We start from the raw sequence: 24812 nt of genomic DNA on the forward strand, positions 1-24812 counted from the left end.
GAAAGGAAAACAGAATTCAATTATTGTAGCAAAACAAAATGTAGTAAAAGCATTCCTATGCCCAAGATGCATAAAGGATTCTTTAAAGTATAAGAAACATAGCCCATGTGTTCACTTGTCTTGAAATTCAAAAGGAAGAGGTAAAAGAAAAAAAAACCAAAAAACTATGAACATTCAGACAGTACGGACACAATAATACAACTTATTAAACCACCAAAACAAGTGTTTTCAGAACTTTGACACAAATTAAAACAAGGAAAGTAGATTCTTCAATAATCGTATCGTAGATGAAGAATCAGTTTGCTGACGCCTTACAAAAGCCATATACTGAAGTACAATCTATTTCTGCAGAACAAAGCAAGGCTGTTCAAGAGAGATACAGTGGATCTGAGCAACAGATTTCAGTTTAACATTGTAGTAAGAATATTGTAGAAAAAAACCCCACAATGGAATTTTTTCTCCTTTGATTCTGCCTCATTGCTATTCAAATAAAGTGCACATGTGCTGCTTTGGTTTGAGGGAACACAGTAGTTATTCGGATCTCTGTGTCAAGCATTGTACCTGGGGGAGGTATGATGGGGGGAGGGAGCAGACAGGGAAGGAGGGAGAGCAGAGACAGGGAGGACAGGAAAAAGCATATGAAAATAAAATGAAACATTAGAGTTATTTTATTAAAAGTTCTATGGCAAAAATCTTAGATTGCCCCTAGAATACTCACTCTAAATTATGCCTTCCGATACCTTGCTTGAAATCAAGTAGTATTAATCAAACAAAGGAAGGGCACTGGGGAAATCAGAAAGATCTAATGCAAGCAGTTAAAAGTGACATGACCTTCTGTAATGTCACTTGTCACAGACTTATATGCTGCATAGTGGTAGAAGGTCTTGAAAGAACCTGCTTCTTGGTACTGTCCCTTGAATGTAATACTAATACAGATGACATTTTAAAAAACACACGTAGACGGCCTCAAATACAGCATGTCAGCTACTTCATGGCCAAACAGTAAGCAGATGATGTTTATATGTTGCAAAGCAAGTTCCTTCCTGTGCAAAATAGCCCTATTAAAAGCTTATTAATCAGAAGGAGCATGCAGCCTGATTCCTACATACTGCCATTGTTCCTGATCCGTTCCCACCCCCTTTGAGGAACTCAGTCTATAAATACTGTACGATTCATAATCCATAGGAGACTGGAGGAGCATCTGTTCCATCGCAGCAGCAACGGTGCACAGCCTTGTTACAGCGGGTTACCAGAAGCAAGCACAACCACCACGTTTGCATGACGAAGAAAATCCCCATGTCTGTGGGCTAGAACGCAGTCCTCCGAGGAAGCTGACAATTAAGTACAACTTGCATTTATTCTAAAGGTGATCCACTGACTAACAAACAGGATTGCTGAGGAAAGAATTCATTTGGACTTCTAACCTCAACACCTGCAAAGTCGGGTTGGGTTCTAGCTATTCACAATCATGTTGAACCAAAACCCCATGAGAGAACTTCAAAATACCTCCTCCATCTAAAGAGACTGGGGAAAAATGACATGTTGAAACTTAGCACCGCTTCTAACGAAAGGTCCTTCTCTCTTGGTATCAGCCTGCCGTTTCTCATACTAAATGTGCAAACTGCAAGTCACTCCATGAATTGTACCCTGTTCTAATTTCTTTGGCTGATCCCGCAGAAAAACCTGCACAGAAGATACTTTGATGTCTTCACGTGTTAACAATACCAGCTATCTGCTCTGCACTAATATGCAAAATAAAGAAAAAATAAAAGGAGAGGCACTACCAGATTGCAGATAACCCTGATGACTGTTAACTTAATATTCTTCTTTAATGTGAAGCAACGCCCACCGCCTCCCATCAGTACTTCTCTAGATTTGCTTATCTTGCTTGGTGCGGTTCTTCAAACATAGGGGGGTTTCAAATGACAAACAAAAGAGAGCACTTTTTTGCTATATCACATGTTATGGTGTCAAAATATCTGCAGACATTTGTATTTTCACATAAAGGTATTAACATTCATAAGACAAAATAAAAGACAGAATGAGATTTGGTTCCAAATTAAACACATTTTAGATGTGCAATGAATGTGATCGGAATTGTACTGTTCAGGACCGTCTGGATTTCATGTTAATTCGTACTGTCCCGACAAATTGTACTGTATGTTTGTGTGTCACTCGATTCAGCGTTTATGTGTAAATGTAATATAAAATTGTGCGGTGTGTATGGATTAAGAAGGATGCATAAAACCACGTGGGCTCTTTCAGGTCATTTCCAGGTACTTCAAGTTGTAGCAAAGACATTCATTGCCAACAAGCCCGCTACAGCAGCAGTTTTGTGCTCATTTTCACAACATGACGCCTGCTTCTTTCATGGAGTTGTCGAGGAGAAACTTTAAAGGAGATACAGCTTAATTGAAATGTCCACCTTTTTTATACCACATTTATAAGGAAAATAAAAATCAGATTAACAGATTCTGATTTAATAGTTCAGTATATCTGGAATACAACTGATCCTGATTTATACTATTAACGTTTTGACCTTGGGGTATTTCATCTGCAGTAATCATCAAGATAACTGAACCACTAGATGTAATAATAATTAGTGTGATAAGCTTGCCAGTAAGGTTGAATATATTGCAGTACAGAATACAGCAGACTAAAAAGAAAAGCATTAGTACTTCACTCCTAAAATACTTCCTGATTTTTACAGAGACACTCAAATACAATTATTTCTTCCTAGAGAACGCATTTTCTTAGCTTATTCTGGGAAGTGCTCATGTTGTAATTTAGTCTGATTCTTAATAGGAAATGAGACTTTAATATGGCTATCAGATGCCTTTTGATGCATGCTACTGATTACATGTAGTTCTGTAATGTCAACAACAGAATTTTTATTTACAGTATAATAAATTTCTTGGCAACATGCATGGGCAGTAAATACAGTTTATTATACAAGAACATGCAACCTTTTCCCTGTTGTCAGCTTTATATGCCCTCAATATTCAGTTGCCAATGTAGTTAAGACAAAGTAATTTTTAACAGAAAAATGGCACAAGTAGTAGGCCTTTTTCTCTATATTTCTTTCAATACTTGGTTCTCATTTATTTTAGCTCTTTCTTGTATTTACACAATGCACTGTGAACTGAATATTAGGTGTTTATTTGAAGTATGTCTCCATCTAAAGGCTTCAACATGTACTGTACACTTTGAATGTCAGATGCCTCTTAGAATGGTTCATTTTTAGTTTAGCAGAATGAAAAAAAACATTCTTTTCTTGGCTAAATATCAATGGCAAGTTTACTGTGCAGGACTATTAAAATCAACACCCTCACAAAATTTTGTGAGCTGGAATTCTTGGGCAAAATCTCATGATAAACTATCTTATTAAGAACACAATGGCTCGATATTGGTTTTCACTGTTATTATTACTTCTAGTCAAATAGTTTTCAGATTCTAGTGGGACCAGATATGCTTCTCTTATAAACCAGCATTTATCCAAATAATTTTAAGCTTGTGGGTGTGACAGTCGATTACATTCAAATCTGGAGCTGACAAGTTCCTTGGTAGAAGAAAGCTGTGTTATGTATTTTAAGTGGCAATGTATGTAATACACATATCATTGTAATTTCAGGGTTTTTTTTTTTCCAGGTGTTGATACATTTCGGTAAATACATTAAAACTGCAGTACAGTCCCAGAGTTCTTAAAGTCTAGGCTAAATTAAAATGTGCTAAAGTAAAAGAAAACCAAACCAAACATGAATAAAAATCTCATATGACTATGGGAATTTTTACTAGAAACTAAACTGATGTTAGGTTATATAATATTGATTATTTATAATAGCCACTACAAGCTGTCAAATGAATCTTGTTGCCATGTAAATCTTGATGCAAATGCAAAAAAAAATCATTAAAACAGTCTCATAGAAAAAATGCCTCTATGTGCAGTGAACTTCAATTTTATTTTAGGTGCCCACAATATTGGAAGACTATATTTGAAAAAATGTGGCAAAATTAAAAAATCAATTGGTTTATGATAGAAATAAATCCATTTTTTTAAAATGCTGGAGATATCTAGGGTGGGGTTTGGTTTTGGTGCTTTGTCTTCAGGTGACAAAAAGCAGCCAAAATATTCCAATTCTGTAGTGCATTTGGTTTTTGTTACTGCTATCGGGATGAGAACAGCCACATAAAGTTTTAGTAAGGGGTTACTCCATACTCTGATACTGTATGTAAACCTCTGACGCAGGGATTATAATTGCAGCGCAGACCATCTCTTTTAACTGTAGCCTAGATAGCCACTTGCAGTATTTTATTCTATTATGCTGCAGGAGAGAAACGCTTTCTGCCCAACTTATATCTTTATATAGTGTACTGTGTGACTGTTAAATTAGTGCATAATGCATTTAAAATATTTATAGTACCAACATTTAGTTAAATAACCTTTATGTAAGATTTATGTTGATTTGTTCATTTCTCATTTAATGGCAAATTATGAAGAGCATGTTTCATAAAGATAATTCTCCATTTAAATTCAGCAGGCCATTAAATATTAAAATTATGTTTCTGATGCAATCTAGAGCAAATTTGTCCAGCTTCAGCGATTATTTGCAGTCATAAAAATTAGACTTGATTAATAAAATTTAAATGCTTGATTAAGCTGACATTTTGATGTTTCTTTTCTGATTTATTAAAAAACCCCCTGTCCCATAGCAGGCCACTATAGTCTGTTTTTCCTCCCTGACTATATGGATCATATAGAAAGAACAAACAGCTGCATGGAGACAGCAGTGGTTCTCAGCAGACTACTTAATATTCAGGCACATGTTGCTGGTGGTCTTTGTGCTCTGATAGCACCCACCCTGAACACACAGGCGGACGATGACCTGTTTGCAAAAGCCTTTCCAACTTATTTTATAGATGGTAACAAATGCAGAGCAAGTTTGCGGTGCTGATTAATTTGGCAAAAGGAAGGCAGGCTGCACGTTTTAAGAGCTCATGGACCTTCCTGCACCATTCGGAGTGATGTGCTGATCGCAGAGAACGTAGCTCTAGTTAGTGGTTAGCAAACAGAACGTAAAATCCTTTCTGCATGATGTTGAAAATCATTCTGCAAAACCAACCGTATTTTCCTTACTTTTAGAAGTGTCATGAATCAGACTAGTTTTACACACATATTGTTCTACGCCTAACTCTGTATTCTCCCACCAGCTCTCATGCTTTGGGGATTTCCTGGCTGCTGCTGTTGCTATCACACCGGAGACAAAACTTCTCAGGAAAGTACAGTCAAAACGAAGTCAAGATGTAATTGCCAACCTGACAACGCCCTTTTCTATCATTTTCTACAAACCACATATTCCAGATGCTGTCTAGCTACAATAGAGGGACAATTATATTTAGTTTTGCCATAAATTCAGTTAATTTTGCCAAGAATTCAGTCCTCAGCTAGAAATCACTGCTGAGTCCCTGGCAGAAGAAGACTTCTGGACTTCAAGCACAAAACCCCTCAGTACTGCCCAGGCAGTGGATGTGAAACACATGGTGTTTGTCCTGTATTCATCTGAAGATGAAACCCTTTGAAACATTTTCAAACTAAGAACTTTATGGACTCATGCTTCCATGCTTTAAGACCATAATGAGAAGAAACACAGAAAAATCATCTTACTACCTTGTTTATTTGCTCGGTAAGTCAGTTTTCAATTTGCAGGAAAACAGGTCGTTAAAGTCAAGCACTTTTCTGGTGGGGTTGGTTTCTGTATTGAATATACAGCAAGGTGGCACTCTCTGTCCCAAACAGGAGCAGCAACAAATTCACCAAAAGCTCTCACAGACCCTGTTGCTTTGCCCCCAGAAGAAAGTGATCGGACTCTAGCCAGAAAAGCTCTTCTAGCTGCAACTGAGCTGGGCCTGCACAACCAGCTCAAGGTCAATGCTTACCACCCTTTCTTGAGGAAAGAAAGAATCCAGTGAGATGGATATATTTGTAAGCATCTTTCTTCCCATTCCCCGTTTTGTTTTTCTTCATGTGGCAATGTCCAGAAGACACATAAAGATAAATAATAAATCTGACTATACATATCATATTGGAGGACTATATAAAAAGTACCCACAGAAACTGGTTAAAATCTCAAAATGAAAGATTGTCTTTAACAAAAGTTATTTTTGTTCTATTCTCAAAATTTCATCCTAAATGTGTCCAGGTCTACCTTTTAATAGAAACATATATTCTAGAAACGTAAGTCATCAAAGCCTATTTCACAAAAAATCTCCAGTGAAATTAAAAGATGTATTGTGCCGTTTTATATCACTCTTACAAGATTAATAATATGTGTGTATACTCTATTCTACAGATTCATAAGAATTTGTGTATGGCACATTAACTCCCAGCTGCTCACCATCATTTTCTATGCAATGACATGTGCAACTTGAAACTTCAAGAGGAAATTAGCTATTTAATATTTCCTTAAAGGCTCTAAGTATTAACTATAAATGCAGGATGTGAACTGAAGTGATTAAACCTCTTCTCCATAGGGGTATATATGGCAGAAGAACATTCATAGGTAACTCCAGGCATGTGCATTGTTCTTCTATTAAATTTTAAATTGCTTGGAAAAAAACCCTAACAAATAATAGACCAAAAGGAGAGAAAGATTAGTATCTTCAGTCAGAGAATCACAGAGTGGCAGAGGTTGGCAGGGACATCTTGAGATCAACTCCCCTACTCAAGCAGAGATATCAAGTCCAACCCCCCTACTCAAAACAGGTCACCTCTGAGCAGGTTGCCCAGGACCATGTCCAGTAAGGTCTTGAGTATCTCCATGGATATACTGGTCACTGGAAGTGACCACAACTTCTCTGCACAGCCTGGTCCTAGGTAGTGACCACACTCAGATGGAATTTCGTGTATTTTGGTTGTACCCGTTGATACTGTCCTGTCACTGGACACCACTGAGAAGTGCCTGTCTCTCTCTTCTTCCCCTTTCTTCAGGTATTTATAGACATCATCAGGATCCCCCCTGAGCCTCATCTTCTCCACGCAGAGCAGTCCCAGCTTGCTCAGCCTCTCCTCGTATGCCAGATGCTTTGATCCCTTCACCATCTTCTCTTTGAAGTGAAACTCCCCTTCCTCACCTTCCCGTCTTGTCCTGACTAAAGAGCCAGTATACATCCATGGCATGATGGTCATGAGAGCAATCCCACCGTGTCCCCGTGATCACGTATGCATGTAGCTCCACGTGGACCTCTTAACTCCTACTGGTTCCTGTGCTGTGCACGCTGATGTACAGGCACTGCAGGGAAAAACCCCCTGGCATGCTGGGTTCTCAGAAAGGATTTGAGAGCCTCTTCCAGGGTGGCATTTCCTTATCTGTGTGCGTACACCTGGGGTGGGCCCCCTCTGCCCTGCTTGGTTGGTTTTGAGGTCTCTCCTGCCCACTTCACCCTGCACCCCTTGCTTCCCAACTCAGACCACCACTTCCTCACTTGATTGTGGGTCTTCACCACCTCCCTCCCCCATCACTTCTAGTTTAATGCTCTCCTCATCAGGTTGTCCAGCCTCCTGGGAAAGAAGAATTTGCCCCACTTAGTGAGGTGGATCTTGCCTCTTCCTAGCAGTCCTCAATCCTCAAAGAGGATCCCATAGTTGTAAAAAACAAGTGCGTGTTGTCAATAACAGCTGTGCGACTGGTTGTTGACCTGCCAGATCTGTCCACTCCTCCTCCAGCCCTTCCTCCTCAATGGCAGGATCAAGGAGAAGACAACCTGGGCTCCCTGCCTGCTGCTTACTCCAGGAAGAACAAGAACTTGCAGTGTCACCAGAGGAGATGCAATGTGCCTGTTACAGCACTTAAGTGTTATGGCCCAACAGCTGAGAGTCACAGTTTGTCCTAATTGTGGTAGTCAGGTTTGCATACACAGGGGAAAAAAAAAAAATTGATAACTATGCAAACCAGTTTTTTTCATTTGCAATACGACAACCCAACCACACAATAACTGTTTCATCTCAGGGAAGGGTACAAGAGCAGCTGGAGAGTGGGAACATTTTTAATCACTTTGAGGGATTATCTGACCGTTTCTTAAGTTAGGCAGCTCCAGCAGGCAGTCAGAACACAGCCTGAAGTAGAAAAGCAGGGAAAAAAGAAAGACCTTTTTTTCCACTAACTTCATGCAGCTCTAATAACTGTGACTTTTGCTTAGAAATAGAACTGAAAAAAAGACACCAGACAGCAGTGCTGCTGTTTTCTCCAAGCTATAAAGGTGAGGTTTTTTTGTACAACACATTTGAAAATATCAAAATATTAAGTAGTTTCTTAAAAAAGACTGAAAAGAAGCTTTAAACCTCAGCATACTTTCTGTTAGTTTGGATATATCTAGAAGTCTTTCAATTACAGCTGGGTGGGATGAACTTTTCTGTTCGTCCATCTATTGTAAGATGTGATTTGGGGTTCCCAGAGAGTCAAGGCTGCTGAAATAAGCCAGTCCTTTGCTCTCCCTCTGTCCTTGTTCTCCCTGAGTATCCCGAGCGGACTGTCACCGTGCCGTGCTCTGCTACCCTGTGCCTGCCATACACAGGTGACAGGGAGCAGCGGGGACAGAAAAGTGGCAGCAGCTGATACCTCTCCTCTCCCTCAGAGGATGTGAACAAGATGATGGAAAAAAGGCAGAGGAAAAAAAAAAAAAGCAGTAAGGTCCACTCAGTTCTAGTCTTGTGTCTTTAGGTGGTGATGGTTTAAGACGAGAACGGCAGTTGCGCTAAAAATAAATTATTCTGGGAGGTCAGATATTTAGGAGTACAAGTATAAGGAAATGCAAGGATCCTTGGAGAAAGCAGCTAGGTAAGCTTCAGGCAAAAATATTACTGCAAAATTCAGAGGAAGGCATTAAGAATGCCATTTTACTGATATTTTTCCTTGCTTAATACTGGAAGGAAATATTTATTCTGTGATTTTTTATACCTGCTACATGACTAAATTCCAGAAGTCCATCCATTTTAGATCAGTTCTGAATTCTCACAGATTCATTTAGAGAACCGTCCACGAAGTCGACATCTATTTACATCCGCTTACACCAACATTTAATGCAAGAGTTTGTATTTGATGAAAGCGTATCTTCCAGAAATACATCTAATCTTGATCTAAATGTATAAAAGATAGGGAATCCAATGCTTCTCTTTTAAGCTTGTGCCAGTGTTTGACTAAAGCCACAGTGACAATCAGTCCTACAAAGAGAGTCCAGCCGAGTCCATGAAAGCAGTAATGCCTAATATGCTGCTTCACCTCTTTGTCCGACTTTCCAATAGACTTATCTCCTATTAGTAAATACACTCGGGTCCCCCCCTTGCCCCAACCTCATTGCACTTTTAATTCAAGATGGGACTTGCACGTATAACTTATTAGGAGTCAGAGTAAATGGCAAAATAATCACATGCACATTCAAACGAGCAGCGTGGGCTCATACTATGATGGAGTAACCCAGACCACTTGGCAGGTGAATTAGTCCACAAGAAAATAAGTTCCAAACTACTTCAGGGAAACTGATGCCCAAGCAGACACATCAAATGATACCTTGTCTATAGAGAGTCAAACAAGGATGAGTTAAGGCTGGTCCATCTACCATATCCAGAGAGAAACTCAGGGATCACTATTTCATTGACCTGCAGAACACTACAGTCCCTAACACCTGAATTGTTGATAAAATTGATAATTGTTTTCTTGTAGGGATATTACAATGGAAACTAACTGTTCTGAGCTACTTTTGAAGGTCCCAAATTTAAGTATTTTCCATAGACATGAAACAAGCCTAAAGTGCATACAATTTTTAACTATGCTTGTCTAGTGTTAATTAAGCAAAGTTAACTAATATATTTATCTTTTTGTCTTATCATCAGCTTGAGGATTTCAAAGTATCTTCTGAAGACACACGATATTCCTAAGGTAAGTTGTCACTGATTTCACTGAGGCACGCAAGAAATCTCTGGAGACCTGGGAACAGAAGCCAGATCATGTGAATCTTGAAGTGTTCTCTAGCCACTAGGAAACATTGTCTAATTAATTTAGTTAATATTTACACTCTGCATAGGAAAACAGAAATATTTAAATGACTCCTAATCTAATGATACTGTGCTAATGACCTGAGCTAAGGACTTGTGATATTACTGAAGATTTGTGAGTTAATTAGAAAGGCATCCAATAAGTCTGAAGATCACTTCACAGAAGACAGATGCTCACCATGATGATAACCAAGCTCAAATCATTAAAAACGTGGTTCCGACTTACTTGTGATAAACCTAAGCAAAAAATAGTAATTAACAGCACAGATATCAAATACTTGGGACTAACATGATTGGTTGATATAAGCTGTATAGCTTGGTCTGAAGCAATCTCACAAAGAGGAACATTTTTAAAGCAGCATTTGGTGTCCTCAACAGAGAGCCCATCAATAGCTTCATTATTTTGTTAGAAAAGTTACATGACCCAATTAATCTTCACAGGCAGGTGGTATTTCAGAGAGAAATGAAGTGTATTGCAGCTCAAAAGTGAAATCTCTCCTTTCACAAGGGATTTCAGTTACTCATAAAATCTTCAGGTTGAGAAGCTTTAAGCATTTCAGGCAGCAGGAGACTAAGGGCTGTTATTTAAGTAATGCATCTTTTAAATCTTGATCTTAGGCTTTTTTCCATAAATGTAACAACCTCTGGGATTAGGGAATACCTCTATCATCCCCACCCTTAATTTTAGATGACCCTTGGAAGCATAACAGTCTTAGTGATGTAGGCAGGTAATACCAGTGCCCGGATCAGGGCTGTATCAGTTCCTCTGGTCATTAATAATTGCAGTTGCTAGACATTAGGGTCATGGCATCATTCAGGCTGGAAAGGCACTCCAACCTCCTGCTGAAAGCAGGGTCAGCCATGAGGTCAGATCAGGTTGCTCAGAGCTTTATCCAGTCCGGTCCTGAAAACTTCTGGCAGCAACTGCACAACTTGCCTGGGCAACCTCTTCCACTGCTTAACAATTCTCATGGCAAAAAAGGTTCTCCAGTCTGAATCTCGTTTGTTTCAAATTATGCCTGTTGCCTCTTCCACCACACATCACTGTGAAGAGTCTAGCTCCATCTTCTCGATAACCTCCTTATAGGTAGTGGAGGGCTGCTCTTCAGGTCACCTGAAGCCTTCTTTTCTCCAGGCTCTTTCAAGCCCACTTCCCTCAGCTTCTCCTCACAGGGCAAGTGCTCAAGGCCCCTCACCATCTTGGTAGCCCTCCACTGAATGTCTTCCAAGATGCCCAGGCCCAGTTCAGACAGCTGCTTCCCAATCAATCCTAGCCTGCATCATTGCAAGGGGTTATTTGTGCCCTAGAGCAAGACTTCACGTTTTTCCTTCTTGCATTTCAAGAGGTTCCTATTGGCTCATTTCTCCAGCCTACCTAGGTCTCTTTGACTGGCAGATCCAGGGTATCAACCGGTCCCACATGCCTGGTGTCACCCAAAAACTTGGTAGGAGTGCACTCTGTTACCTCCTACAGGTCACTGATAGAGATGTTAAACAGGACAGGTCCTTGTGCACTGTGGTACTCCACTTCTTACCAACCTCCATTAACCACTATCCTCTGAAACCAATTATCTAACCTGTTTTGTGTTTTTTCCACCCATCCAGTTATCCATCCAGATCATAATGTCCTAGACAGCATACTGCTTCTGGGATACGAATACAGATACAAATACCAAATTCATAAGGCTCAGCAATAAAACACATGCAAAATCCGTAAGCTGCCTGGATACTAGAAAATTTGCACAGCATAGAATACAGCTTCAACTTTTGATATGTACTTCCGAAAATCTGAACTACGCTTTCATTATTAATAAATGTCAGTTATTAGTACACATTTGCTACTTCATATCCCAACTACATGCATTTAATTAAATGATGGCATTAGATGAGAATAAGAAAAGCTTATATTGAGCTCAATGAATGGCAACATATTAATGATAAACTGTGAAATCCAATAAAATGTAATACGTTCTGAAACTGTTAACAATTTGGAATCATTTTAACCTTTAACTTCAATAAGTGAAAAAAAAGAGCAACATAAGGACTTAGCCACACAAAACCATTTTCAAAGAATTTGCCTTCTCCTGACCAGCAAGCCTCTCATCTCTGCTCCCACACAAACCAGATTCTGAGGATAGTACATGTTCTACTGTATTTTTACATGACATTTTCAACAAAAACAGACACATTTATTGGACAGCTGGAGAAAAATTAAATTGCAGGTGGGAAAATTGTCCATCGAGCGTTGTGAATCGAGACATTTTCAAAAAGATGTCATATTTAAACTCAGTTACAAAATTTTATCTAGTTAAAAAGAGAAAAGGACATGTATGCGCTTGAAGTAGAGAAGACTTACCGTATCATGTTGCCTGTTATCTTTCCCTGATACGATCAAGAAGTAGTTCCATGCCAGCAGCAACAACAAAGCCAGTGGTATCATGTAGAGCTCAAAGTTCCAGACCACAAAAAGAAAAAGCTAGAAGACAGAGCAGGAAAAAAAGTGATTCAAATCAGCATTGCATTAAACCCTTGTGCACAGTTAAGACCAACAAATTAAAACAATTCTAAAGAAACCCACCTCTCCTTAGGCAGGAAAGTTGTTTAACCACTTTGCTGACTGCCCACCTACCTTCACAAAACAACTGCTGCACTTTTCATTCCTTCACACCTTAATTCTTGCAAAAGGAAAACGGTGTAGTCTGAGAGTAATATTAATTGTTCTCTCATAAAATAATGATTATGTGGACAAAATAATGCAAAATGGTATAAAATTAAGACCGCAATGTTAGAAAAAAAAGGTTAGTTATTTCCGTGAATAGAAATTAGTCTGCTGTTTAGAAGAATGAGCTTGGTCAGTAATGTCACACAAACAAGCAGAAGAAGTAAACATCACAACTAAATCTGAAAAAATCTTTTGCATAGAAAGCTAGCAAAAAATCACACTAATAGGCAAAAACATACAACTATTTTAATGAAAGCATGGTAAAACAGTGCCAACCACAGAATCACAGAAAATGGGATTAAAAGGGATGCCGAGAAGCCACCTAAGTCCACCCCTTCGAAAACTTCGATTTGTTGAAGTGCTTGCTCAAAACACCTCGAGCATTCCACGGCTGGAGGCTGGTGGGACTGTGGCCAGGTGCCATCTCCCAGCGATGTGCGCCTCGATAACTGGGGCTGCTCTCCAGCACTGGGGCCACACGGGCATTGTGTCCCATCCCCATCCCCCAAACCCATCCCCACCGCCAGCTCTCTGCCACGGAGCTCTGACAAGCTTCACACACCGGACTTCAGCCTCAGACCCATCGAGAAGTACAGAGACGACTTTTTGGAAGCCTGGAAGTCCTCAGCATTTGTTAGAGCCCGTAGCTGCCTGGCAGAGAGACATCCAGCTAGGTCCTGTTCCCTACTGGTGCTGGTACAAAATTATTGGTTTGCAGGAACAAACTAAAAGTATTTGGACTTAGATGGGGTCAAACTAAAACCATTTTTACATCCAGTTTTTCCTGTGAACAAACCCCTCGTTATTTTAGCCATCTCCAGACGTAACTTGGGTTTGTTTTCTTCTAATATGACAAAAACCCAAAATGAAAGTATTATAGCAAATCACACTACGTACCACAGCTGGATATACACCCAGAAATCTTGCTAAGCCTTTTTAATCCAAATAGTTAAGCTTTTGAATAGTTGTGTTTTTACCACCTACTAAAATGAATGAAGGTGGTGTGCCACAGAACTAGCAAATCTAAAGCAATGCCAATACCTAGGCAAACTAAAAAGTGGATCACTTTCCCAAATCAGTCGCCAAGATGTATATAAAGCCAAGTAAGTAAAAAATGGGGATTTTAATATTCTTCTGCTGGATTTTTGTTTACAGTTAAAACAAAATGCTCCTACCAAATTCAAGCTCCCACATAAAAGAAAAAAAAATCTGTATTTTAAGTAATCTGCTCTCTCAAGATCAGCTAACTTACCTCAACCCCCTACTTTCTATCACTGAATGCTATGTATATGGAAGTCCTGTGAGACTGCAAGACAAACATGGTAAATACTGAAAGAAGTGAAAAAGTGTGTGTGACATACATAAGAAGATATAGGCACTTCTAACAGTGTTTCATTTGAAAGAAAACTGCCTGGTTTAGGTTGTTTAGTTTAAAAGGAAATCTGTTAGAAATGGTAATGAATAAGAAGCAAACAACAGCTCACGGAATTTGAGTGTTCTATGAGGTTCCTAACTATCCTTCTGAGAGCAAGATCTATGTGGATTTGATGCAGTAAATTTGATACAGACCAAATTACAACAGAATTCGCATCTCAAAAGAAAAAGCTAAAAATCCTTGCACCCTTTAACCCCAGAAACACCCTGAGTCAATGGATACACGCTGAAGGGAGTTCTGCAAGTTGGCGAACAGCATCCAAATATCAGAAAAGCAAATACTAGAGATCACCTGTTGAGAAATGGCAATGCATACAGTCTCTCTTACAGTTCCATCTGAACTTTGGTTAGAAAGATGGAAAGAAAATCAAGTAATATCCAAACAATCACCAGCTCCGCAGAAAAGAGGAGAGCAACCTAGACAGTGTCAGGAGATACGGACCTGACCAGAGACTGTGGAACATGGTCATTAGGTACCCAGTTCTCCAGAACATCAATGAGTTCCCATCCAAACACTCCTCACGTGAAGTTTCTAAGTGCCAGAGTATTAATTCCTTACAGCACTGTACTCCGTAGGCCAGTGAAATATTGTATTAAGATATTATCTCTTTACAACTTGTATGGACATACCTTTCAAAAATGTGGCTATTACACCCGTCATCTCCTGTAGATGATTTTGCTGACCTGCCACCTTAATTTCCATCTAGTCTGGCTGAATTTTAACCAGTTCCTCCTTTCAGGCACCTGTCTCAGCCAGGCACTAGGAAAACAGGGACTCTATATTTGCAACACAAATGAGATGTGTGCTGTGCGAGACCAGCACAGTGATGGCACTGCAAGTGAAATAGCCTCACTGTCTTCCCCAGAAGAGAAATGCACTCATGAAATGCACGTGGGAGAAAACAAGCAGATTCCCAGTATTAGACAAAACTTTTAAGTAAACATGAGCAAACCTAAAATCTGGTGCAGAACAGCAAGAAAATCCAGGGCGTCAGTTCTTAGGCATAAAGGGCCTGATAGCTGTGGGGAGAGGGAAGAAGGGAAGTGGTATGTAGAAACCTTCACTTCATGCATGAATGCAGGAGGCAAACCTACATATCCATCCATTAAGCAAGTATAGGGGAAAAAAAAAAATCCAGAAAAGCTAAGAACAATTGTAAAAGGGCAGTTCTGGGACTTGCCCATGCCTATAAAGCATCCGGTGGAACATGGACTGTATCTGGTATGATCTCTTCCAAGGAAATAATGGCTCTAACTCTGTCTAAAAAAAGGATCCTCATCACTACTGAAACAAGCCAACTATTTTAAGGGAGGAGTGGGAGTCTCAAAGGTTACAGTTTAATATAGCTGCCATTTCCTACACAGAAGAATATAAGGGAGGACTTTTTTTCTTCTCCCCCATGAGATCAAGATTTTCAGAGTCACAGGCATGAACTGGCCATTTACAACATCACATCAGTTGATACTCTTAGTGAGAGACACATGCATTAAATGATCATTCAGGGAGACACATGACACTATCCCTGGTGTACAACACTTCAAAAAATAATTTAAGTTAGAATATTGAATATCCTATTCTTTTGCAAACTACAGTATATTTTAAAAAGAAATCTCATCCAAAATGATTAACACTTCCTACTGTTCAGAAAAAAAGCCTGCCCTTTCAGACTAGCAGCTGTGGATCATTAGCTTTCCAGTGATGAGATGTGTTTGATGAGTATTTTTCTTTCTAATTAAGAGATGAGATTCTCTATTTGACTCTCTCTTCAGACAGAAGTGAAGAGAAAGATTTCTGCCTATGTGGAAAGGCCATATTCTACAGAACAATTATTTCAGATTTCTTTTTATCTACCTCCACCCAATTTCATTTCATTTTTAACAGAACCCTGTTTGCACCCACAGACTTCAGAGCATTAACCCTTGTGTTTCCCAGCTCCCTTTATTTTTCCATTTGCTTCTGTTTTGACTGCCAGCAGACAAGAGCACGTAAAAAAGCGGAGCACCCCACGCAGGAGACACCAACCCACATCCTCAGGTGTGGGAGAGAGCAGAGCACGCAATGAGGGAGCGTACTGCTGTTTGAGAACTTTCTGACAAAAATTAGAAACCACTTACTCCACAGAAATGCCAGGGTTCGGTGAAAGCCAGAGGAGCGAGTGTAAGATGCTCCCGGCTGACACGCAGGGAACTTTCCAGAACCTGCACCCTCACACCAACCTTGACATCAAGGCAAAAATGTAAAGGGGGCTTGACAGCACACCAGGGTCTCGGCTTCCCTGGGCTTCTCCCGGTGGTGATGGAGAAGGGCAAGTCTCCGTGGATGAGCCACCCTGACAGCCCCAGGCTGACACGAGAGCCTTTGAGATTTGCATTGGCAGCACCCAGACTCGTGAGCTGTAATTTTTGGGGCGGTACGGTGAGATATGGCCATTCCCACCGCCCTCATGTCACATAGGGCACGCCACTCCTACTGCAGCCTCCTCTTCAAGTTGTGGCTCTCTCTGATCATTTTCAAAGAAGATCCTTACACCTCATTTACATATTACCTATGTCCTTGCATTATATGCATTACCCAACTCCTGATTACCCTGGAAATGCAGAAGTTGGCTGCGCGGTGTTTTGGTACAATCACAAACAGAGCCCCCATCTGCAGCTCCAAACACTGCGCTCTAATCACGAGATCACCCATTCACCCTTTAAGCTTAAAAGGACAATTGTATTTCCTGAGGCTTTGTCCCATGGATGTATTTTCAGAAGACTAGAAAGAATGAAGGATAACCCGCATATCTGCGTGGTACAGACTGTCTACTAAGTATGCAGGTTTTAAGGCTCCAGTAAAATCCTGCATGGTGTTTATACTACAAAACACTAGAAAGTATTTTTTGTGTTGTACCTTGGAGTGTCAGTAGCTTCTTCCATTACAAAATTAGCCAGTTACCTCTGGCAATCACAGCTCCTCTCATCGTGTATGACACTTCTATTACAAAAAATTAAAAAGGAAGTATTTCCTTTAGCCGTATCAGATCTCAAACGCACTAGTATTAATGTAAACACTTATGGGAATCCATTTCAAAGGCAGTGCCCTCATTCAGGTAAGTCTGGAAGAAATGTGCCTTTTGAACATATTCTAAAGCATCCTCCAACAGTTTTTTTCAGCAGTCTTGCAATTTCAGTTCCAATTACCTGAGTGCCAGGAGAAGGTGCAGTCTGAAAGATTTGAGTCTAAAACACATTATCTGTTACTCCGTTTCTTTAAAGAGGCAAAAGTCAACTTGAAAATAGCAAAAGCATGGAATGTGTAAAAAAAATACAGAAAAAAATTCATGTCATTCCCGCCTGCATTATTTTGACAGATTTCCAGTGCAACCCTGGATTAGTGTTGGTTCTCTTTTTTAAATGCCTGAGGTCTTGGTAGTCTGAGAAATGCTGAATAATTATTATTTTTGATCCTGTAAGAAATTTTCCTTGAACTCAGAAACAAACTAACAGAATTTCCTACATCTTCTCTCTCTTTGCTGGAATTAGAACAATCCCGTTCACTGTGATTTAGATTTTTACTCTCATTTTTTCTATTTATTTCACATAGGAAAAGAAAATGGAGATGCTTCCATGGTAAATAATAATCAGATCTTAACGGACTGGATAAAGTGTTATTTTAAACCCAGTCTCAATGAGGCTTTTTCTGTATTTAAATACCGGTAGTAGCTCTCGTTAGAGCACTTGGGTCCCATATCTAGAAGAACACTCCGCAAAAAAAAATAATCCTTTTCTTACCAGGTAGGGCATTTCTAGTCATGGTTTTTCCATGTTGATAACCAGTACAACAAACCCACGGTCCTACTTCACCTCAATTCTTTCATCTAAGTGTGGTGTACCACTAGTTATTAAAGAAACAAGTCTGATAATTAGATGTGACTCACTTGATGTGCTTCAACCCACCGAGCTTGTTTTTGAAACATAACTACAACTGGATAGTTATTTCATCTGAACAATCTTCATGATGATACTATTGTCCAGTCACATCATATTGCAAGCTACCCGAGTCTCTACAAGATTGTCAGCACCAATAATACGTTCTAGTTAAAATCTTGAAAATTTCATTTAAGTTTTGTTTCTTTTTTTCCTTACAACTTTTAACTGATGTTTCACATCATTTTCCAGAAATGCTATGACTTTGCTTTGAGAATGCTGACAATTCCAAGAACTTCAGAGCAGGAATGAAGTGCCATTTTAAACAGCACATGAATTACGGATATAAAATTTCTATCCCTGTAACCAGTTTCACATAGCAAAACTTAGGTGGAAATAAAAATGACCCTCCTCCTGGTAAATATTTACAAAATGTGGAATCTCTTGGGTCATTTTTTTTCCCTTAAGAGTTGCTGATTTGCGTTATTATAGCTGCATAGTTAGTATCCAGGTTAAAATCAGAAAGGCAAAATATGGTTCATTGAAGCCATTCCCATACACGCAGCCTCTTGCCATTCTTAGGGCACTTCCAACACAGATTTGTTCTCTCAGACTGCTAAAATGGAGACAAACCAAGAGAAATTGATACTGTTTGCCCTATGAGCAATAACACCTGGCATCAAGTAACAAATGCCCAACTAGGATATATTAGATCAAAAGCATGTCTGAGAATGGGGCTATTAGGTTCATCGAACCTCTACCCCATTTTAATACTGCATTTTCTGAACAATACCCAACTGTTTACTGAATGACCCATGTCTTTGTTTCAGTGACATTACCTAGAAGACTGTTCTACACATTAATTATTTTCCAAGTAAAAAAGTGCTTTTAATGCCTGTCCCCAGATTGATTTTGCTTTGGTTTAATATATAACTCTTACCTTGACCTATTCTTTTTAGCACAGTTCTGCTGAGAGCAGTAGTCACCAGCTGTAAGATTCAAGCCATTTTGTAATTCAGTGTCCAGTCTTTCTCTGTTTTTTTTACACAGATACACTCTGGGTCCCTCCCCCTTGCACATACCTCTTCCTGTCCTGGAAATCAATCCCATCCTTCCCAATTTTAAAATTCCTTAAAAATTGGCTAACAGTTACAGAACTACACATGCCATTTCTGTTGGAAGTGTCATACTACAAAAGAAATATCTAAAAAGTGCATTTCACTTAAGTATTTACTTTTTTTTGCACACACAGATCTATGTCACAAATCTATGTTTATGTTCCTTCTACACAAAAATTTGTAATCTGGCAGATTTCTCCTCTGTTACAACTGCACTGCTATGAGGGTGGGACTGTTGAAAGTGTAAATGTATGTGACACTTTAGAATAAAAACCTAAAGTGTTGACTTTGTGAGAAGTGTAAAATCACAACATGGATCATGCTAGAAAACTACATCTATTTATGTGTAATGGATTGCCCCCTTCCTTTCTTACAGCTTGAGATACTGAGCAGGGGCTCACAGGCTTTGAACCTGCCTCCTGTTCCTCCCAAATTCCTGAAGATCATAAAATTACATTGCCTATCAAAAGCTATTAAGCTGGGTATAGGGAAAAAATTTGAGGTATCTTCTTTAGCTTACTGATAATGGCTTCACCGTACATCCACTGTAGTCCAAACAACAGCTATACTCCCCAGACAACCGTATGGAAGTTGTTCCAAATGCTGTGTTTTCATTTACATCCCATACTGTATCAGATTAATTTTTTCTTAATCTGCTCCCTTATCCTTCATCCATTTTTACAGATGAAGGAAGATCATTCAGCATTTTAAGAAAACACTACAAAAAGCTTAATAGGGTAGAAAGATTCACCATTACCCAAATACTGGAAAATAAAAGACTTGCAGACTTACTTCTTCCAAAGAAAAGTAAGTCACTTACTTACTTACTTTAAAAAGCTGAATGCAAACTATTTAAACCTCACAAATGTTTAATCTGTGCTTGTCTTTACTGGTACTACAGAAAAGCTAAACAACCCCTCCTTACTATTCATTCTCATATAACCACCATCAGAGTAAATGGACCATTAGCATATTAGGAAGCCTAGTCATTGAAAAAGTAAGTCCATCCTTTGGTTATAGGAAAACCTACACTTTGCCAACTGTCTGTCAGAAGTGAAAGGGAGAGCAGTAAAACTTAAATTGTATGAATGAAGACTAAAATCATGTGGTTTAAGGTATATGGGCAGACTGTGATTTCTAGTGATAAAATGCAAAAATACTGATTTTTGATTTGATAACCACCCACATGTCTGGAACAAACAGAAATATTGGCCTCCATAGAAGAGCAGAGACACTTCCACAAGCTGTTCTGAAGGCTCATTTCACAGACTGAAACTGTACTGCCCTTGTTATATTGAAGGTACTCTGGCTTAAACTTCTACTTAGGGCTAAATCCTATAATTTTGTTTCCACAACTACTTGGAGATAGCTGCATCAACACTCTGGTTTTTCTGATGTCCCAGAGATGTCAACTGTTCACACATAGAAATCCCTTGCTGAGTCTGTCACTTCACTCAGAGCTGAAATTAAGGTTGAATCAAGGAACTTTTCTGCTTCTTGTTTTTTTCTCTGTTCTTAAAATATTGTGATATGTTTTGGTTTGGGGTTTGGGTTTTTTTGGGGAGGAGGGGAAGAAGACATAGAGGCACCAAGGAACATGATGACAGAAGAATCATCAAGAGACAGGGCCACTGCTTTTCGAAATGATGAGAACATCCATTCATTAGACCACTAACACATGTAACATTCAAATTTCCCTAGTGTTTTCTTTAAAATCTTTTTCACATATTAGGAGCAATTTTAGGAGGTGCCACTTGCCATCAGCTATCACTTGATATCAACTAACTTGGTCTAATGTTGGCCTATTTTAACTTTTCAAGACCATCAGTCAACCTTAGCAAGCTCTCCAAGCTGATTTTCATACCTGTGATTGATGACCTGCTTAATTTTGTTGTTCTGTGAAATCTGGAGTATTGGTTGGGTATGACTAAAACAATAAATAAATAGAAGCCTAGGATTTGTTTGTCTTACACTGACCAGCTTTCCTTAAGTACCTGTGGCCTAACCTGCAAATTGCTCACACAATGTAAGAAAATGTCTTTCTACCTTTTAATGTGCTTCTTTGTAAATAAATTTTAATGAATAATAATACATTTCAGCTACCTTACCACTGTTTGTAACTTCATCTCCCAGTCTGTCTTGTAATTTTCTAATTTTCTCCTTCACTGATCTCAAGACTTTCCCCGCAAACTTCAGTTCTGAAAACTTGCAGAGTTATGTGTAGCATCTCTAGCAATGTGTGCCTGTTTCTATTTGCAACTCTAATATTAATCCAGGGCTGATATTACCAACTTCTTGTTTCTTTACAGTGTTTTACTTTTTCCCTATGGGCACCATGTAGTATTCCCCACTTCTGCCCCGAGTGATCTGTTTAAATTTATTTAGATGCCAGAGATATCTACATGTTAGCATGCTAGGTATCTATTTTTCTTCAGTATTTACCAAGCCTCTAAACTTTCTTGTGCAGGGGAAGATTGTAGATTGTAGAAATGAGAAGTCAGCAGAGAATACTAGTTTAGATAGGAAAGCAAGGCAGCGCCAGGTATTTGAACAACCTGAATTCTGTAGATATAATACCATCCCTGGGCTGAGGGCACTGAGACAAGCAAGTATTTTTAGTTCCCTGGTAGGGTAGCTATAATTATATTCTGCAATGCTTTCTTTAAAAAAAATGCAAAATAAAACTCGCCAAGTTCATTTCTAGCTGGCAGTTTTCTCTAGTAGACTACAGTAGGTCCCAAGAAAGCTACAGTATGTTCACATCCTTCTACGTAGAAGTTAAAAAATGGCACTATAAATAAAACAGTGACTTCTTCTTTTAGCATAAACAGTACAAACTCAAAATATTTAAATGAGATAAATACAACAGTAGTTAGAATATAGTTCATGAAACATAAGGTAACCTGTACATTTTCAGTTTGACTCTTTTTATTGTAAAACACAGCACAAAGGAGTGCAAGGATGGCTATTAACAATCACATTACAATTTGGTAGAATCAGTCGTGAGTGGATAAATAAAAATAATTTAAAACAAAACTAAGACAGTTACTACCGTATCAGCACTCGGTCTTTGGCTGAGTTTACTTCTTCAAGCCTTTGCTAAACTTTTCTGGTCTGCAAAGCTCCTTTCAGGTGCGTTTGAGGAGTGGCACCAGATTCATACAGCATTTCCTGCAAGAGCATCATCCTCAACTGTTGGGAGTTGTACAAGACATGGAGTTGGAAACCTGGTTAAGAAATATGCTAGTCACACCTAAGGATGGCTGATGCACTTTCAGTCTTGTGAAAAGTTTCTCTAAATACCCACTTAACTGCCTTACTTAACGAGGGCAAGCACAAAACTGACATCTCAGAGAAACCAGTGGTGCTCTATGAAGGTCAAAGGTACACTTGCAAAACAAAAGTGAATTCTTTTTGATAAGAAAGTACAGAAAAAACCTGTATATTCTGGCTAGAGTTAAGAAACCATTCATATAAGGTGCTGGAAAAAAACAGAAGTGAGGTGAAGGCTGAAAGAGAAGTAAAGGTGGCCAACATTCAGAAATTCACAGCAGTAACAGCAAGCTCTATGGACACCAGTCAGTTAGATACAGCACTACCCATCCAAAAGAAAAAGCATACCAAGTAATTAAACAGCCTACAAAAATTTTTGATTTTTTTTAATCTGATTTTTAAGGTTCACTGTTGCCAGATACATTGAGAAATAAAATTTTTAATCTATAATCTATAATGTAATTTGTCAAGACAAACAAATTCAACAAAACAAGATTTTCTTTCTTATGATCCTAAGTGGAAAGCTGTTTCCTGCTGCTTTTGTTGAGGTAATGCTTCCACAGGGAAAAGTATATTTTCAGGCTATTAAAAAACAAACATGCCCTTCCAATTGTTTCTCTGTAATAATTTTAATTATATTTGTACTTCCACAAACTACATTAAATCATATTTAGCACAGAGAGGTGTGCCCTGGCAACTTTCCTATTGTTTTTATAGTTACTTTTTCCAGCCAGCAAATGCAGCAACCCAAGCTGTCTCCCTTTTTACAATCATCTCTCTCCATGCTGTAGTAGCTTGTAGGAAGTGCAGTTGTGCACTCCAAATATATGATGTTTCACAGAATCTACCTCACCTTTCAGTAGTTCATTGTTTCAGCAACATTACACTTCATTTATTTAGACGTCTGCCACTCCAACATGTTTAGCCGCACTTTAACATAGAAATGTTCCACAGCTCTAAAAAACCATTTATTGAGCCAGCAGCATCATCAATAACGTTTACTAACCAGTGAAGAACAGTACATTTTATAGATGCTCATTTCAAAGCACATCCTTAAAAGGTGAATGGGGGAATGTAGAGCATTTTATTGCTATCTACAGAACAGTGTATCATCATTCTTAATAGCCATTGCTACATTCTCAACTTTTTTGCAAAACAATGTAGCAATGAGAGCACCAGTGTCAAAACAAGGACAGATTTTGTGCCTGTGTGTGTGTTTAAATGTGCTGCACATACCAGGGAGAGAAGTATTATCCTTGAAAGGACCAAACTCTGGAATTAGACATTTCACAAATTTAAGTGATCAGAACTCAAGATTTGGAATTATAAACATGTGGTTTCTATACCTTAACAGCCTATTCAAGTCTCAGAATCTTCCAGTGAAACCAAACCAGCTGAATGTGGTATTACAGAAGCTCTCATTATTAAGTTGCCTACCAATTCCCATCCTAAAAGATTTTTTGCAATTTTATAGTAGTTCTTATACTATATGCAATAGTTATAGTAGTAAAGGGTCTTTGAAACACAACAAGAATTTGTCCGTAGGGTGAAAGGAGTATATTTTCTTACCCAAACAGAAAAATCACTAATGTTTTGTTGATTTACACCCTTGTGAAAAACTTTACCTCCCTGCTCACTTCTGCATTGCTAGCAAGCCAAAATAATAATGACCCTGAAAACCCAAGATGGAGACTTGACCTTGTGATTCTCATAGTTGAAGCAGCTGAAGTATGTATGGTATAATTACTGACCTCATTTTTTTATTATATACAGGAAAGGAGACTTGAGGTTTGAGCAGACCTTCCTTCCAATGTCACTCTTCCTTCTCTAACCCCCCGGTACCTGACTTCCACCTAAGCTGTTGGTGACAGCAGGGAGAGGAGGGCAGGGGCCGTTTCAGCTGGGATTTTAAAAATGCTGTGAGGTGCTGTGGCACCGACCTGTCACGCGGAGACTGATGGTTTGTGAGCAGGCCTGGCTCTTCAGAGCTGCAGCTCAGTGTTTACCACTTGAGATAAGGCTCTGCATAATGGCAGTGCTTGGCCACTGTCTTCACAACAGCATCTGGAAGTGGGCTAAATGTTTTGCTGATGCTCATCAAGGCTATTTGCAAGACTCACAAATTCAGCTACCTGTTCTCTAGGAAAGTGTATTCTGGCAGTTATAGACCCCTCTACCCTTCTACGCTCACTCTCACCAGACCTCTGACCAGCTCTGATGGAAATCTTTCCCTTTTTTCCTACATCTTTATCTAACTCCCGCGGGAAGGAAACCGGCTCACTGTCCGCTGCTGGCTCTCACCCCACTAAAT

General features: G+C 39.1%; 1 protein-coding gene across 1 annotated transcript in view; it reads right to left on the reverse strand.

Moving 5' to 3' along the window:
* MCTP1 (multiple C2 and transmembrane domain containing 1) overlaps positions 1–24812 on the reverse strand; it is a 287776-nt gene that overhangs the window by 42043 nt on the left and 220921 nt on the right. Inside the window, exon 16 of the mRNA XM_075020099.1 lies at positions 12402–12521. Within this exon, the coding sequence (XP_074876200.1) occupies positions 12402–12521 (120 nt within the window). The remainder of the gene's footprint in view (positions 1–12401; positions 12522–24812) is intronic.

This window comes from Buteo buteo, chromosome Z (genome assembly GCF_964188355.1).
Source record: "Buteo buteo chromosome Z, bButBut1.hap1.1, whole genome shotgun sequence".
Lineage (NCBI taxonomy): Eukaryota > Metazoa > Chordata > Aves > Accipitriformes > Accipitridae > Buteo > Buteo buteo.